Source organism: Lycium ferocissimum, chromosome 3, assembly GCF_029784015.1.
Source record: "Lycium ferocissimum isolate CSIRO_LF1 chromosome 3, AGI_CSIRO_Lferr_CH_V1, whole genome shotgun sequence".
NCBI lineage: Eukaryota > Viridiplantae > Streptophyta > Magnoliopsida > Solanales > Solanaceae > Lycium > Lycium ferocissimum.
In genome coordinates this window covers 48,601,486-48,618,511 of record NC_081344.1, presented here as the reverse complement: position 1 = coordinate 48,618,511, position 17,026 = coordinate 48,601,486, and the positions used below count along the sequence as shown (strand labels likewise).

At 43.7% G+C, this 17,026-nt stretch overlaps 1 protein-coding gene across 1 annotated transcript; it reads left to right on the top strand.

The window, feature by feature from the left end:
* Window positions 1-14,764: 14,764 nt before the first annotated feature.
* LOC132051129 (uncharacterized) lies at window positions 14,765-16,681 on the top strand. Its single transcript, XM_059442406.1, has 2 exons — window positions 14,765-15,184; window positions 16,532-16,681. Exons 1-2 carry the CDS (start codon window positions 14,791-14,793, stop codon window positions 16,552-16,554), a joined length of 417 nt encoding a protein of 138 aa, XP_059298389.1. The 5' UTR covers window positions 14,765-14,790; the 3' UTR covers window positions 16,555-16,681.
* Window positions 16,682-17,026: the final 345 nt, after the last annotated feature.

Below are 17,026 nucleotides of genomic sequence, written 5' to 3'. Positions count from 1 at the left end.
ATTCGGCCATGACAAGGATTCACAAGAAACTTGGGAAAAATTCTTTTAAAAATCATTACCTACTAAGTGAAGGATCCCTAGCAAGTTGGAGTGGTTAGTGGAACAAGAAAAATTCATATTCTTGCAAGTTGGAAGCTTTAACCAAGTGAAGAAGTGAGGAAAAGATTTTGGCGAACTTGAGCCTTGATTTTGGGGACGTGTAGGATGCGGAAAAGGTATGTAAAGCTCACCCTTTCCTTCTTTTGGCATGTCTTAGATGTATTAGGCTTGAATTCGAGTCTCAGGGGCATTTCTGCTCACGAAAATCCGAGTTTGATCCTTGGTACTATTCATTCAGCATAATTGAACTATATCTCACATGTTTGTTGGAAAGATGTTAAAACTCCCGTAATTTTCTTAAACGAACTCGGATTGCTTTCGAATTTTTCCGGATGCTTCCATAGGGTTTAATGTTCGTAAAATTACGTATGCCACCTCGTTTTGACCGAGGTGGGGCCCACGCATTTCGGGATCTCCTCCGTCGCTCGGTTGGTATGTTGTGTGATCTTGAGAAGAGAACTTTTGACTATCGCTCCGATTGCTATAAAATAGTTATTTTAACTACCTCATTGAGTTTGATAATGCATTTTGACTCATAAGAATGAGGAAGATTGTAACTATTGTATACTAATTCCGATAAACCCGGTTTCGCATTTCGATGTTAGTAAATATATTTGGCCATCGAATTTGGAAGGCAACTTAATTATTTATTTACTCATATGCATGTGACCTTGATACGTGATTATGATCTCTCGAAGTGCTTTGATATGTTTTCGAATAATGAAAAGTATTTAACTATTGTCTTGGAGATGTTTGTAATAAAAGAAATTATATACGTAGAAAATTTTGCTCGTGTGTATTGTTATGTTATTGTGCCGAGTTATATGTGTGATATTGTGATACTTGACCGCGGGCCGGATTACGACCGCCGGATATGTGTACGTGTGATATCGTCCGCCGGATACTTGATGTAGGCCGATATATTATTATGTATGTATGTGTGCTGTGTATATTTATATATTTTGATATTAACCGCCGGGTTCCGGCCGCGGTATACTTGTATTTGTGACATTAACCGCCGGGTTGAAAACTTATATATTTATGATATTAGCCGCCGGGTTCCCGGCCGCGGTATATGTGTGTATGATGTACGTGATATTAAGGCGGTATGTGTGTATGATTTGTGTATGTATGACTTGGAGGTCGGATGGAAGAACGTTGGTATTTGGACTATTATGCTCGCGTTTGTACACTTTATGTTATGTCTTGTGGGTGTTGCCCATCAGCGAGATGATGTTAAGATGTTAAGGGGTTGGCGAGGTCCATTTCCTCGGCCCCGAGGTATTGTAGGTATTCGGAGTTATGTTCTTTCGTGTGTATGAAATGTTCGTTTGTGCTTGCTATGTAAGCCTATGTCACGCATTGTGTTATGAACCTCATGTGTTTATAGATTCGCTATGGTTACGAGTCATTTTGATTTGAAAAGATGAAAGGCATGTGTGTTTTGAAAAAAAAATTTCCGTGCTTATGTTATGCTTTGTGGGCCCGCATGGCTATGAGTATTATGAGAATGGTTCGCTCGGCCCTAGGTAAGGGTGTGCATCACACCATTTATCGGAAAGGTGTGTACCGGCATTTAGGATGGATTCTTTCATATCCGAGATCGTGGTATCCGAGATGTTGCGTAGAGACTTTGCAGAGCCAAGTCATAGGGATATTTAATGAGATTTTTCTTACCGACCTTTGTTATGTTTTTCATGGCTATGAGTATTAGAATGGTAATGCCCATCACACCCTAGAAAGTCCTAGGGGTTGTCGCAAAGTCGTGTCCAAGAGAGAGTCTTGTTTATGGTGTCTTGCGCGCCACATTTATAACAAAGAGGCACCGGCATTTAGGTGGATTCCTTTCTTTCATATCCGAAGCCAAGTCATAGGGAATGAGATTTCTCTTACCGACCTTTGGTTTAGCAGAAGAATGGCATCGACGAGAAGGAAGTGATCGGCGATATTGGAAGTTACAAAGTACGTGTGTAAGCAAAGGTATGACAGTATATGTCGGGAAGATATTGAAATATGATCGAAATGTAAAGTTGAAAACCGAAAAGGAAAGTGAATAAGAAAGTGTAACGGGGCTTTTTGAGTTGGGCATACGAGGTACGTTTGTCATTTTCGTATGATTATTGATATTGGGAGCCCTGTGAGGATGTGATATGATATGATATGTGTATATGTATGTTGGCCCTGTGAGGCATTGTTGGTATTTCCTGCGTGCAGGTTTTGAGATAGTGACAATTACAGAGGAAACTCTGCCGAAATTTTTCCGTAAACAAAAAAAAAAAGAAAAGAAAATGAGATATGGGTTTGTAATACGACTTGAAAGGTCGCGCCGATAGTAATAGTGAGATTAAGACAAGAGTACAGAGGAAAAGAATTGTGATGTATATGAACGTATTGATAAGATAGCTTGTGAGCTATTAAGGATAAAGTTGATCGGAAAGGGTAAAAAGGTTAAGGAGTGGTACACTATGTGATCGAATACGAACGGGACAATGTGAATATAATGAAGATTGTTATGAAATTAAGAAAAGCCTAGGGAGAAGATGACTTGGGAAGCCGAAAAGACGATGAAGAAGAAATATGGTTGGGAGATGAGACGGTATGTCATGGTAATAAAGGAAACCCCCCCGAGATCTTTATAAGACCCTATGCGACTAGTTGAACATTCGAGGACGAATGTTCTAAAGGGGGGAAGGATGTTATACCCCGCGTTTTCAGAGCATGAGTTTGACATGTACCTCATCGTAGTAATGGGATGTTTTGAAAGGCACAAGCCATGGAGAGTACGTAACGACGAAGAGAAAGGGTGAATTACGATCTCGTAAGTCGTAATCGGGAAAGAATATTTTGAAACACGGTAACATGACCATTATTAGTGTAATAAGTGATAAATATCATGTATGGAGAATTTTGGAATATTTCGAGATTGAGCAAATTGAAGAAAATAAGTTCGACGAAAATTTGAGAAACACGGGACGGATTTTAGTCAACTTTGGAGGCGCATATCTCATAGTATATGTGGAGTTTTAAGGTGTTTCAAAATCCTAAAATGAAGTTCGTCGAGTCTAGTTTGTAATGCAACAAACCGTTCATTGATAGGACATCGGAGTAGAGAATTATAGACGTTACAAACTGAAAGGTCGACGCAGAAACAGCATTCCCGCGGTACCGCTACAGTACCGCTACAGTGCTGCTACAGTACTGTAGCTACAGTGAAACCGACTTCAGCAGTCCGTTTTAAGGGACAAAAATCTCATTTTTTTTCAGCACAAAAGTCCCAATATTTCCAGAAAATTCAGCACAAAAAGGGAGCAAATATACCTCACAAAATGAGGATTTTGAGTGAAATTTCAAGTAATGAAGTACCAATCGAAGTCCGGGCAGCGCATAGTCACGAATATAATTTCATTTGGAATTAGAGGAGCATGGGAACAAGAAAATGTTGAAGAAGGTAAGTTTTAATCCTCTTTTCACATGTTATGGATGGTTTATATGTGTTGTGGTGTGTGGAAATTCATGAAATATGGTATGTTGAAGTTGGAAATGTAGGTGTTGGCCGTGTGATGTATGGAATTGGTATGGAAATGGATTAATTTTGTTTAAGGTGTTAGTTGAGTTGTCGTGATCCTTATGATGTAAATGAGGGCTAAATGGTTTAAGTTGGCAATAAAATGGATTGTAGAAGGTTATGTCATTTTAGTGTGATTTTATGATATTATGGAAAATGAAGTTGTTAGAGTATGGATTGATGTTGTTGATCATGAATTTGTAAGTAGGAAATGTGTTTGATGGTTTTGTTATATATGTAAGACTTTTGGGTGAAATATGGAATTGATGGAATTATTGAATATTGGATATATGGCTTGGAATATTCTTGGCCTATGTTTGTATGATCTTAAATTAGTGTATGAATATGGAAATATTGATATTGACTTGAAAGTGTAAAGTTGGTTTGGAAGTTGTTGCATTATTCGGAAAAGAAGACTATTTATGTTAGAATGCGTTTTAGTCGATCATTGATGACTATTGGTATTGTTGTTTGGTATGGTTGTTGCTATTTGAGCCGAGTTGAAATCTCGGGGTTGGTGTATTTGTTGGGAGATGTTTGTCGAAATTTCTATAGACAAGCATTACTTCCAACTTTGCATTCTTAAGGCTTATAAATGACATTTGGTACTTATGACCAATTGTAGATTTTGGAGGAAACGGATTTGAGTTTGGACAAGCGTAAAAGCGAATAAGGTATGTAAAGCTTGCTCTTTCCTTCTCTTGGCATGTCCTAGGTATGTTAGGCTAAGATACGAGCTTTGGGGACGACTCTACTCCTCGGAATCCGAGCTTCATTTTGGCCCTTTTTCATTCAAGAGAATTGAATTAAAAATGTCTTGTTTGTTGAAATAAGTGCTTAAACATCCGTAGCTTGCCCAAATGATATTGGAGGGCCTAGAATCCTTTGTATATGACTTCGTAAGGCCTAACGACCATAGTTTGGGGTACGCCGCCTCAATTTGACCGAGGTGGGGCCCACGCATTCCGAGATCTCCCTATGTCGCCCGTTTGGTATATTTTTGTGATTTTGAAAAGAGAACTTTTGACTATCGCTCCGATTACTATAAAATAGTTATTTTAACTACTTCATTGAGTTTGATAATACATTTTGACACATAAGAACGATTTTAAGGTTGTAACTTTTGTATACTAATTCCGATAAATCGAAACTTGTTTTCGCACTTCCCGATGTTAGTAAATATATTTGGTCATCGAATTTTGGAAGGTAACCTAATTGTTTATTTGCTCTTATGCATGTGATTTTGATATGTGACTATGACTTCTGAGGTTCGGTTTGGTATGTTGAGTGATGTCGCCGCTGGATTCTTGGCCGCGGTAAGTGTGATATTGACCGCTGGATTCTTGGCCGCGGTAAGTGTGATATTGACCGCCGGATGTGATATTGACCGCCGGATTCTTGGCCGCGGTAAGTGTGATATTGACCGGATTCTTGGCCGCGGTAAGTGTGATATTGACCGCCGGATTCTTGACCGCGGTATGTGTATGCGTGGTATTACCGCCGGGTTCCCCGGCCGCGGTATATGTGCATATGTGGTATTACCGCCGGGTTCCCGGCCGCGGTATGTGTGTATAGGTAATATTACCGCTGGGTTCCCGGCCGCGGTATGTGAATATGCGATATTACCGCTGGGTTCTTGGCCGCGGTATGTGTGTATATGTGGTATGTAATATGTGATGGTTTGAGGATATGATATGTGTCGATCGGATGATACAACATGATATGTGGTAGGATGTATGATAACGTGACGTACGTTTGTGATTATTATTATTTTATTTATTATTTTATTTATGGATCGGGCCGTACGTTCCTCGGCATTCGGTTAACGCGTTTCTATGACATGTTCTATTCCCCGTATATGTGAGTCGAAATGTTTTTCAAAATAAGGCTAAGCATTTCGGGCATTCGATGATTATATTTGCCTTCGCATCGCTTATGATGACTTGTATTTCGGATTTAAGTATCCTAGTATTTGGGTTATTATGCTCACGTTCGTATACCTTACATCGATTATGATTTCGTTTCGTACTTTTCGCTTTGCATACTCGCACATATTCCGTATCGACCCCCTTTCTTCGGGGTCGCGTTTCATGCCGCGCAGGTACCCACAGATGAGTAGATGATGTTAGCAGGAGATGTTCCAGCGGGATTGGCGAGCTCCATTTCCTCCGGAGTGCTGCCGAGTCTGAGTGCGTTTGTGTGGTATCTGAGATGTTGGTAGAGACTTTGCGACGTTGTCGTGTGCGTGATATGTCGCTTTTGTAATCGGCTATGTAGGCCGATATATTATTATGCATTATATTACGTATTTGTTGTGGCTACGGATTTTGTTTGATTTGAAGAGATGAAAGGCGGGTATGTTTTCCGAAAAATTTTCACCCCGTGCTTATGTTATGTCGATTACTTACTTACCTATCGAGTCTGTAATGACGATTATGTTCTCGATTTCCATAAGCCACTTCATATGGTTTTGAAACGTATCCATGATTTCTAAAGTTATATTTGATATGTTCCCGAGTGACATTCGGGGGAAACTTGATTTGACTATTCTCTTGGTTTTAAATGATAGTTCGTTTTGACTATTTTATGAGGTTTTTGAAAATGTTTAAAACTGCATATAGTCTCCCACGACTCTGCTCGTGCATATGGTTGTTATATCTCGACTCTGCTCGTGCATATGGTTGTTATATCTTTCGCCGAGTCCCGGGCCGGTTATGTTATCGTGCGCACTATGTTATATTCCGGAGTATGATGTGTCCGGTTCGCACGCAGCCCCTCACTAGAGGGCCGGGTTCGTTGTATATATTTGGTGTTATGATGTGTTATGGCGTTATGATGTGTTATGTGATATGCCGGGTTACGAAGATTTGAAATCTTACGGTGTTATCCGTGTTATGGCGCCGTTGACGTGGGCGACCATATTTCCCGAGCCCCTTGCATGATTTGTGTTTTTAAAAAAGCGTTTCGGTATTCTAGATTTTGCACTTATTTTTTGTACTTTTTTCGATTAGATTTTACTTATTTTTTGTACTTTTTCCGATTATTGCTTAGGATTTCCACTCAGCGAGCGCTCCCTTGTTTATGCTTCGTACCGACCCCTTTCTTCGGGGCGTTTAAATGCCCGCGAGTACAGATACTCGTCGTGATGATCCGATGCATGTGGAGCGCTCCCTTTGTCCGGGGGCTCATGTTTTGGCATGCATTCTTCCGATGCATATGTATATGTCTATTTATGGGTACGGCGGGGCCCGTCCCGTCATATGATTCTGTTATTACTCTTAGAGGTTCACGTAGACATATGTGTGGGTTGTGGGTAGTCACTGTTCAGTTATGTCTGTGTGATTTGTGATTCGGACGTCCCTTGTATTATGATAGCCTTACCGGCTTATGTGCGATATCGTCTGCTGAAAGTTGTAATTGTGATCTGTATATATATTTGTGACAGGTTTGGGGCGACGTTTCACTTTTATGTATGTATACGATCTGGTTATGCCAGTTATGATCTGATGTCTGACTTTTGTATATGTATAATCGGTTTGTACGCTGATTATGGTTAACAGGTACGTATGGGTGCCAGCTCGGGCACTAGTCACGGCCTACGGGGTTGGGTCGTAACAGTTTCTAAGTCCTATAATGAATTGGATATGATATTGATGTTATGTCCCGTGTTTTCGCATAGTTGGAAATTATGGAAATAATTAAGACTTGTGCGTTATGAGGAAATATTTTGATTTTAGTTGATATGACTATGTTGGTTATGACATTATTGATGTAAAGGCATCGGGGAAGGTCGAGGGCAATTTTGGAATTTTAGAAATTTGTTTCGGAAATTACAAAACGGGACTTTTAATGAATTGGGCCAAAAATTGGACAACAAATTGAGGCCCAAGTCCAAGGGAGTGGCCGGCTATGGCCAAGCCCAAACCCATTATTTTTATGTCATGTGTTATGCACATGACTTTTTAATGGATATATATGATGAACACTCCTTAGAAGTTTCAAGAAGAAGATCAAAATTTCCAAGGGCAATAATACTCCCTCTCGGCCGAAACCCCTTCCCCCTCTTCAAATTTTTTTTTTTTCTTGCCTTGTTTTTAATCTAAGAATCTTGTTCTTCTCATATTCGTAGTGAGTTCAACACGCTCTCCAACTTGATATAATTGGTTTGGCGAAAGAGCGACGTTTGCGGCGAATTGAAAATTCAAGCAAAGGTAAGAATTTTTCCATTCTTGTGTTATGGAAGTTGTATGGATATGATGAGGATTGAAAATAGACGAGAATTCCGTGGTTGTGATGTGTGTGTATAAACCGTGTGTGTGTGTGTGAAGGCCATGTTGGCCGTGAGCTATATGGAGGGGAAGTGGGATGAATTCAAGTTTGTTTGGTTTGCTAGTTACGTTGTTGTGACCTTTATGTCGTAAATGAATGACTAATGAATTGAATTTGCATTGGAAAAGGATTTCGGAACATTATCGGAAAGTGTATACCTTTGGTATATTTGTGTATATCATTGTATATTTATGATATTAAAGGCCCTAAAGATGACTTATGGTTTATGTTAATGAATTCGTTGAATACCATTTAATATGGAAAGTAATGTGGACATAAGTTTGGAATAATTGTGAAACTTAAATGAAAGTTGTCAACTTGTGTAGTGAAAGGTAGAACTTTGAAGCTAGAATGATTCGATTATGGGTTGTGTCGTTTGATGATGTTTGAATTGTTATTGTTGATGTACTTTGAGTCGAGCTAAGTCTCGGGGGTGGTAAATTTATAAGGGAAAATGCCGCCGAAATTTCGGTAGACAAAAATCTAGTTAATGGAAATCTTAAGCCCAAGGATCTCTAATTGGTAACTTTGACCATTTCGTGTATCTCCGGACGAAACGGGATTTGATTTTAAGGAGAGCATAAGACGTATTTAAGGTATGTAAAGCTTCCTACTCCTTCGTTAGGCATGTCTTAGTATGTTAGGCGAGTATTGGAACCTCGAGCATTTCGCTCCTCGAAACCCGATCTACGAAACGGCTACTATTCACTCAATTCAATTGAAGCCTAAAGGCTCTATTTTGGCTAGAATGTAATCCAAAGTCCGAACCTACCGAAATGTGATCGGGTCACTTCGAAATCATTATGTATGATCCTTTGGCCTCTAATTGTTCGTAAATTATGTTCGCCGCCTCGACTCGATCCGAGGTGGGCCCGCTAACCTCGAGACGCCCTAGCTGTCCTATTGGGCTCTCCTTCTGAATAAAGTTTGATATGAAACCTTCGGTTTGGAATCTCCTCCTAGGAGATATGTTTTGGATACTATGATATGCTAAGTTACGTTTTGAGCTATATGTACCATTTTGGAAATATTTTGTGAATTGAATATCCGTATTAACTAAGTATTCGATTATTTTGTGCTAAGAAATGACTTATGATATCATTATGTTTTGAAAGGCCATTTTGAAACATATTTTGCATTTGGACGCTCACGACTCGCTCGTGCCTTATTTTGACTTCGTTCACCGGTTCCGGCCGGTTATGATTCGTGCACCCTATGATAACTCGGCCGTATCCGTGTTACGGTTCCCGAGGCCTCGCCATAGGGCCGGGTTCCGCTTGGAGTTATCTTCGTGATATGGCTAGTGATGCGATACGCTCACTTATGTTCGTGTCCTTTTGTGTTCGGAGATGTACGGAGATTTGAAACCTTCGGTGTTATGCCGTGTGTGGCGCCGGCGTCGGAGTGGCGACCACGTTCTTGAGCGTTTGCATGATTTCGTTTGCATTATGTATATGTATATGATTTGATACGAATTTTGACATACTGATCTGTACTCCCGTTTATATTCGGTTTGCTTTCAGTTTGGCCCATACTTCTGTACTCCGTGCTTTATATACTCAGTACATATTTCGTACTGACCCCCTTTCTTCGGGGGCTGCGTTTCATGCCCCGCAGTGCGGACGTTGGTGATCCTCCACGAGGCCACATTTCTCGCTATCTTGGATCGCTCCATTTGATTCGGGGCTTACTTTTTGGTATATAATTTCGTTACGTACACTCTTATGTATGTTTGATCTATTTGGGTACGGCGGGGCCCTGTCCCGTCATATGATTCTGTCCTTTTGTCTAGAGGTCTGTGGACATAGTATGTGGGTCGTGCCTACTTTCGTATGACTGTGTTTGTATCCGTTGTATAGGGCGATTCCTTTCGCCGCGGGGCCGGTCCGCATTTGTATATGATATTTTGTTGGCGGCGGCCGGTCCGCATATGCATATGATATTCGTTGGCCCCGTGTGGCCTTTGTTGGTATTTTTCGCGTGCGTGTGGTTATTTTGGGTTAGTCCATAAAACAAAGGAAACTCGCCGAAATTTTTCCGGAAATGATCTAAGTTTGAAATATAGCCTTGCCCGCTTTTTGTTATAAATATTAGAACCGGTTAGTTATGATCTGAGTTTGCGTTGGATAGATAGGTTCGGGTGCTCAGATCGGGCACTAGTCACGGCCACGGGGTTGGGTCGTGACAAAAGTGGTATCAGAGCAGTTTGTCCTCGGAATGTCCACAGATCGTGTCTCGTAGAGTCTTGTTTATCGGTGTGTCGTGCACCACATCTATAAACAGGAGGCTACAGGACATTTAGGGTGTTACCTTACTTTGAATCTTAGATCGTGCGTTAGAGCTGTGTTATTAGAATGCCTCTTTTCTGACCGATTGATTATGTTTTTCAGAGATGCCTCCGAAGAAGGCAGCAGCCGCCCAGAAGGGCAAGGCAAAGGTAGATGAGACGAGTCAGCCACCGAGGGTTACCCGGGCACGTGCTCGACCGCGCCGGTATTATATTGCGGTCGAGGGTTCCGCTACCCCACCGAAGAGGATCGGAGCAGTGTCCGTCCGCGCCTCCGCCCACGCAGCGCGCCGTGCCTCCGGCTCCCCGGCACCGGGGCGAGAGGACGAGAGATTGGCGCGCAGGCAAGACGGTTATTGACCACTGCGGTGGCAGATCGAGCGCTCGCGAGACGCGCGGCGGAGGGACGATGATGATGACGGGCGAGACGAGACCGAGAGTTCGGGGAGTTTTTATTATGTGGCCCTCCGAGTTTTACGGGTCTAGGCTCAACGAGGACCCCCATGACTTTATCTGGGGATGCGACGCTCGGTAGATTTGGTCAGGGCTTCAGAGACTGAGTCTGTGGAGTTGGCTTCACATAGGTTACGGGACGTTGTCGCTCACCGGTACGAGTCTTGGGAGTTATCCGGGGCCGGGATGCTTCCCCGGCCACTTGGGATGAGTTTGAGGCTGCCTTTCTCAGCCACTTTTTGCCCCCAGAGTTGCGGAGAGCGAGAGTGGACAGATTTCTGCAGATACGACAGAGGGGCCGGAGTGTTCGTGAGTATAATCTGGAGTTTGATTCCCTGGCCCGATATGCTCCGACTATAGTGGCAGATATGACTGACCGGATGCACGGATGCGAGCGGGCCGGATCGCTACTTAGTTGAGGCTCGCATGTCGATGGCGTCACGGACGGACATGGATATTGCTAGATTGCGGCTTATGCTCGGGGATGGAGGACAGGTGCCGAGCTGATCAGTCCATCAGAGATCGGGATAGGAGGCCGCCTAAGAGGCTGTGTCCGCCGGGTATCTCGGGAGATTCCGAGAGGCGGACGGCCTCGGCGGCGGCCCGTGCGCAGACGGTTTCCTCCGTCCGGCCGGAGTACTCGGTCGAGCAGGGCCGGAGAGTTGACATGCGGCAGACCGTCCGGGGCCGGTCGAGCTCCGTGGCGGTAGGTTCGGTGAGTCCGTAGGCCCCGGCCGGTGCCGGACCACCCGTGCCCCGTTGTCCTCGTTGCGGGAAGTCTCATCCCGGGGGAGTGCTATCGAGCTACCGGAGCTTGTTTTTCGTGTGGTGGTCAGGGTCATTTTATGAGAGATTGTCCGTTGGCGAGCGGTTCTGGTAGCGTGGCTCAGCCGACAGGGTCAGCCGCCGGTTCATCATCTGCTCCATCTGTTGCACGCCCTGGAGGGCGAGGTATGCCAGCGCCGGTAGGACGCGGTCGAGGCCGCGGTGGCGTTTCAGGTTCTAGCGGTCCTTCGAACCGCATATATGCTTTGGCCAGCCGCCAGGATCAGGAGGCTTCGCCAAACGTCGTCACAGGTACATTATTGGTTTTCTCCAGATCTGTATATGCATTGATTGACCCTGGTTCTACTTTATCATATATTTCCCCGCTCGTTGCTAGTAAAATTGGGATAGTGTCTGAGCCTATAGAGCCATTTGAGGTAGCCACGCCAGTTGGGGATTTTGTTATAGCGAGACAGATCTATAGGGATTGTTCTGTGACTATTTGTGATCGTTGTACTAGGGCTGATCTGATAGAGTTAGACATGCTTGAGTTTGACGTCATTATGGGTATGGACTGGTTGTCCTCTTGTTATGCTAATGTCGACTGCCAGAAAAAGGTAGTCCGTTTTCAGTTTCCAGGGGAGCCAGTTATAGAGTGGTTCGGATCCACAGCATCGCCGAGGGGTAAGTTTATTTCATACCTCAAGGCTAAGAAGATGATCCAGAAGGGTTATATCTATCATTTGGTTCGTGTGCACGATGATCAGCGGAGATACCTACCCTTCAGACTGTTCCGGTCGTCAGTGAGTTTCCAGATGTATTTCCTGACGAGCTTCCTGGCCTTCCGCCTGAGCGGGAGATTGATTTTACCATAGAGCTGTTGCCAGATACGCAACCTATATCTATTCCTCCGTACAGGATGGCACCGGCTGAGTTGAAAGAGTTGAAAGAGCAGCTGAAAGATTTGCTGGACAAGGGTTTCATCAGACCCAGCACGTCACCCTGGGGAGCACCGGTATTATTTGTGAGAAAGAAAGATGGGTCATTGCGCATGTGTATCGATTACCGGCAATTAAATAAGGTGACTATCAAGAATAAATATCCCCTCCCCGGATTGATGACTTGTTTGATCGGTTGCAGGTGCTAAATATTTTTCGAAGGTAGATCCGCGCTCGGATATCATCGTGTGCGAGTGCGGGAGTCGATATCCCGAAAACGGCTTTCGGGACCGTAGACGGCACTATGAGTTCAGAGTTATGTCTTTCGGGCTGACTAATGCTCCAGCGGTATTTATGGATCTGATGAATCGGGTATTTCGGCCTTTTCTGGACATGTTTGTTATTGTGTTTATTGATGATATTCTGATTTACTCGCGATCAGCCGAGGAGCATTCAGATCATTTGAGGACGGTACTTGGCATTCTCCGTCAGCAGCAGTTATATGCTAAATTCTCCAAATGTGAATTCTGGTTGACTTCTGTGGCATTCTTGGGCCATATTATCGGTGCAGACGGTATTCGGGTCGATACACAGAAGATTGAGGTCACAGAATTGGCCCGCACCTACTACGCCGACGGAGGTGCGCGGTTTTCCGGGATTGGCCGGATATTACCGTGGTTCGTGGAGAACTTTTCTTCTATTGCAAAGCACCATTGACGAGGCTCACTCGAAAGCGCAGAAATTTCGGTGGACCGATGCTCGCGAGCGCGGGCTTTCAGATGCTGAAAGAGAGATTGATTACAGCACCAGTCTTGGCTCTTCCAGAGGGATCCGACGGGTATGTTGTCTATTGTGACGCCTCTGGTATTGGGATAGGTTGTGTATTGATGCAGCACGGACGAGTCATAGCTTATGCTTCCCGGCAGCTCAGACCGCACGAGAAGAACTATCCCACCCATGACCTTGAGTTGGCCGCAGTAATTCATGCTTTGAAGATTTGGCGGCATTATTTGTATGGGGTCCATGTGGATATTTATACGGACCATAAGAGTCTCCAAAGATATTTTTAAGCGAGAAAGAATTGAATTTGCGGCAGAGAAGATGGCTTGAATTATTAAAGGATTACGACGTTGATATCCCGTATCATCCGGGGAAAGCCAATGTGGTAGCCGATGCGCTTAGCCGCAAGTCCATGGGCGTCCGGTTGGTGTACCATCCGATAAGAGGGATTTGGTTCGTGATATTCATCACCGGCCGGCCCTCGGAGTTCGTTTGGCGGATTACGGAGCTTCGGGGTTTTCGTTCGTCCGATTGTCGAATCATCTATTGTCCGAGGAGGTAAAGCGGCGCCGGTTTGAAGATCCTCTCCCGATTCAAAGACAGAGATGTGGCCCTTAACAAAGCAAAGACTCAATTTGAGATCTCGCCCGAAGCGGGTATTGTTATATGACGGCGATTTTGTGTGCCGACGTTGCGGGCTTACGGCGGCAGATTATGGCGAGGCCCATAATGCACGGTATTCTCGTTCATCCCGGTTCCACTAAAATGTATCGGGATCTCGTGTGTTTGTATTGGTGGGACGGCATGAAGAAAGATATTCCGAGTTTGTTAGTCGGTCCGAACCGCCACAGTTAAGATCGAGCATCGAAGCCCGGGGATTATTGCGGGAGATGGAAATTCCACCGGAAATGGGAGATGATTAATATGGACTTCATTGTTGGGTTGCCGCGCGCCTACGCCGTACGACTCTATTTGGGTTATTGTAGACAAGCCGACGAAATCGGCCCATTTCCTTCCGGTCCGGACTACCTATTCTACCGAGGACTATGCCGCATTGTATATTAGAGAGATAGTCAGACTTCACGGAGTCCCTGTGTCCATTATTACTGACCGAGGCGCTCATTTTACAGCAAACTTCTGGAGGTCATTCCAGGAGGGATTAGGGACTCAGGTGAGCCTCAGTACAGCTTTCCACCCTCAGTCCGACGGGCAGGCCGAGCGCACTATTCAGACGCTCGAAGATATGTTGCGGCCTGCGTTATTGATTTCGTGGGCAGCTCGGGATGATCATTTGCCGCTTATCGAGTTTGCCTATAATAACGTTATCACTCCAAAGATTCGGATGGCTCCGTACGAGGCCCTTTATGGCGGGAAGTGCGGATCTCCTATTGGTTGGTTTGACGTGGGCGAGACTAAGTCGATTGGGCCGGATGTGATCCAGAAGTCGTGGATAAGGTGAAGCTTATTCGAGATCGACTATTGGCGCTCGCAGTCGACGAAAGCTTATGCGCAGACAGGCGACGTCGACCGTTAGAATTCCGCATTGGCGACCGGGTGTTCCGAAGGTGTCGCCCATGAAGGGTGTCATGAGGTTCGGTAGAAAGGGTAAGCCGAGTCCCCGGTACATTGGGCCGTATCAGATTGTTCGAAAGATAGGCGAAGTCGCCTATGAGCTAGACTTACCATCCGACTTGGAGGCCGTACACCCGGTGTTTCATGTGTCTATGTTGCGGAAATGTATTGGTGATCCTTCCAGGGTATTCCCAGTTGATGATATTCAGGTGACGGAGCAGTTATCTTATGACGAGCAGCCTGTATCTATTCTGGATCGACGGGTGCGGAGACTACGCACTAAAGAAGTACCCTCCGTCAAAGTCCTGTGGCGCAACAATAATCGGGAGGAGATGACTTGGGAGGCGGAGGACAAGATGAAACAGAAATACCCCCATTTGTTCCCAACGTCCACAGGTAATCTAAACCTTTCAGTTTGTTATGTTGGTTAATAAAAACAATCTTGAAGGCTGCTAATAATAAGGAACTCCCCCGTCTGGGTCATAGGACCTGATAAGTTAATTTAACATTCGGGGACGAATGTTCTTAAGGGGGGGAGGATGTTATGTCCCGTGTTTTCGCATAGTTGGAAATTATGGAAATAATTAAGACTTGTGCGTTATGAGGAAATATTTTGATTTTAGTTGATATGACTATGTTGGTTATGACATTATTGATGTAAAGGCATCGGGGAAGGTCGAGGGCAATTTTGGAATTTTAGAAATTTGTTTCGGAAATTACAAAACGGGACTTTTAATGAATTGGGCCAAAAATTGGACAACAAATCGAGGCCCAAGTCCAAGGGAGTGGCCGGCTATGGCCAAGCCCAAACCCATTATTTTTATGTCATGTGTTATGCACATGACTTTTTAATGGATATATATGATGAACACTCCTTAGAAGTTTCAAGAAGAAGATCAAAATTTCCAAGGGCAATAATACTCCCTCTCGGCCGAAACCCCCTTCCCCCTCTTCAAATTTTTTTTTTTCTTGCCTTGTTTTTAATCTAAGAATCTTGTTCTTCTCATATTCGTAGTGAGTTCAACACGCTCTCCAACTTGATATAATTGGTTTGGCGAAAGAGCGACGTTTGCGGCGAATTGAAAATTCAAGCAAAGGTAAGAATTTTTCCATTCTTGTGTTATGGAAGTTGTATGGATATGATGAGGATTGAAAATAGACGAGAATTCCGTGGTTGTGATGTGTGTGTATAAACCGTGTGTGTGTGTGTGAAGGCCATGTTGGCCGTGAGCTATATGGAGGGGAAGTGGGATGAATTCAAGTTTGTTTGGTTTGCTAGTTACGTTGTTGTGACCTTTATGTCGTAAATGAATGACTAATGAATTGAATTTGCATTGGAAAAGGATTTCGGAACATTATCGGAAAGTGTATACCTTTGGTATATTTGTGTATATCATTGTATATTTATGATATTAAAGGCCCTAAAGATGACTTATGGTTTATGTTAATGAATCCGTTAGAATACCATAATGTGGACATAAGTTTGGAAATTGTGAAACTTAAATGAAAGTTGTCAAGTTGTTGTGTAGTAAGGTAGAACTTTGAAGCTAGAATGATTCGATTATGGGTTGTGTCGTTTGATGATGTTTGAATTGTTATTGTTGATGTACTTTGAGTCGAGCTAAGTCTCGGGGGTGGTAAATTTATAAGGGAAATCTTTGCCGAAATTTCGGTAGACAAAAATCTAGTTAATGGAAATCTTAAGCCCAAGGATCTCTAATTGGTAACTTTGACCATTTGCAGATTCTGGACGAAACGGGATTTGATTTTAAGGAGAGCATAAGACGTATTTAAGGTATGTAAAGCTTCCTACTCCTTCGTTAGGCATGTCTTAGTATGTTAGGCGAGTATTGGAACCTCCGGAGCATTTCTGCTCCTCGAAACCCGATCTACGAAACGGCTACTATTCACTCAATTCAATTGAAGCCTAAAGGCTCTATTTTGGCTAGAATGTAATCCAAAGTCCGAAACCTACCGAAATGTGATCGGGTCACTTCGAAATCATTATGTATGATCCTTTGGCCTCTAATTGTTCGTAAATTATGTTCGCCGCCTCGACTCGATCCGAGGTGGGCCCGCTAACCTCGAGATGCCCTAGTTGTCCTATTGGGCTCTCCTTCTGAATAAAGTTTGATATGAAACCTTCGGTTTGGAATCTCCTCCTAGGAGATATGTTTTGGATACTATGATATGCTAAGTTACGTTTTGAGCTATATGTACCATTTTGGAAATATTTTG

Excerpts from the sequence above, each read along its gene's own strand:
- LOC132051129 (XM_059442406.1), top strand. The coding sequence starts at position 14,791 with ATGAAGGGTGTCATGAGGTTCGGTAGAAAGGGTAAGCCGAGTCCCCGG. Across the intron at positions 15,185-16,531 it reads TTTGTTCCCAACGTCCACAG|ATTCTGGACGAAACGGGATT; the intron begins GTAATCTAAACC and ends GACCATTTGCAG.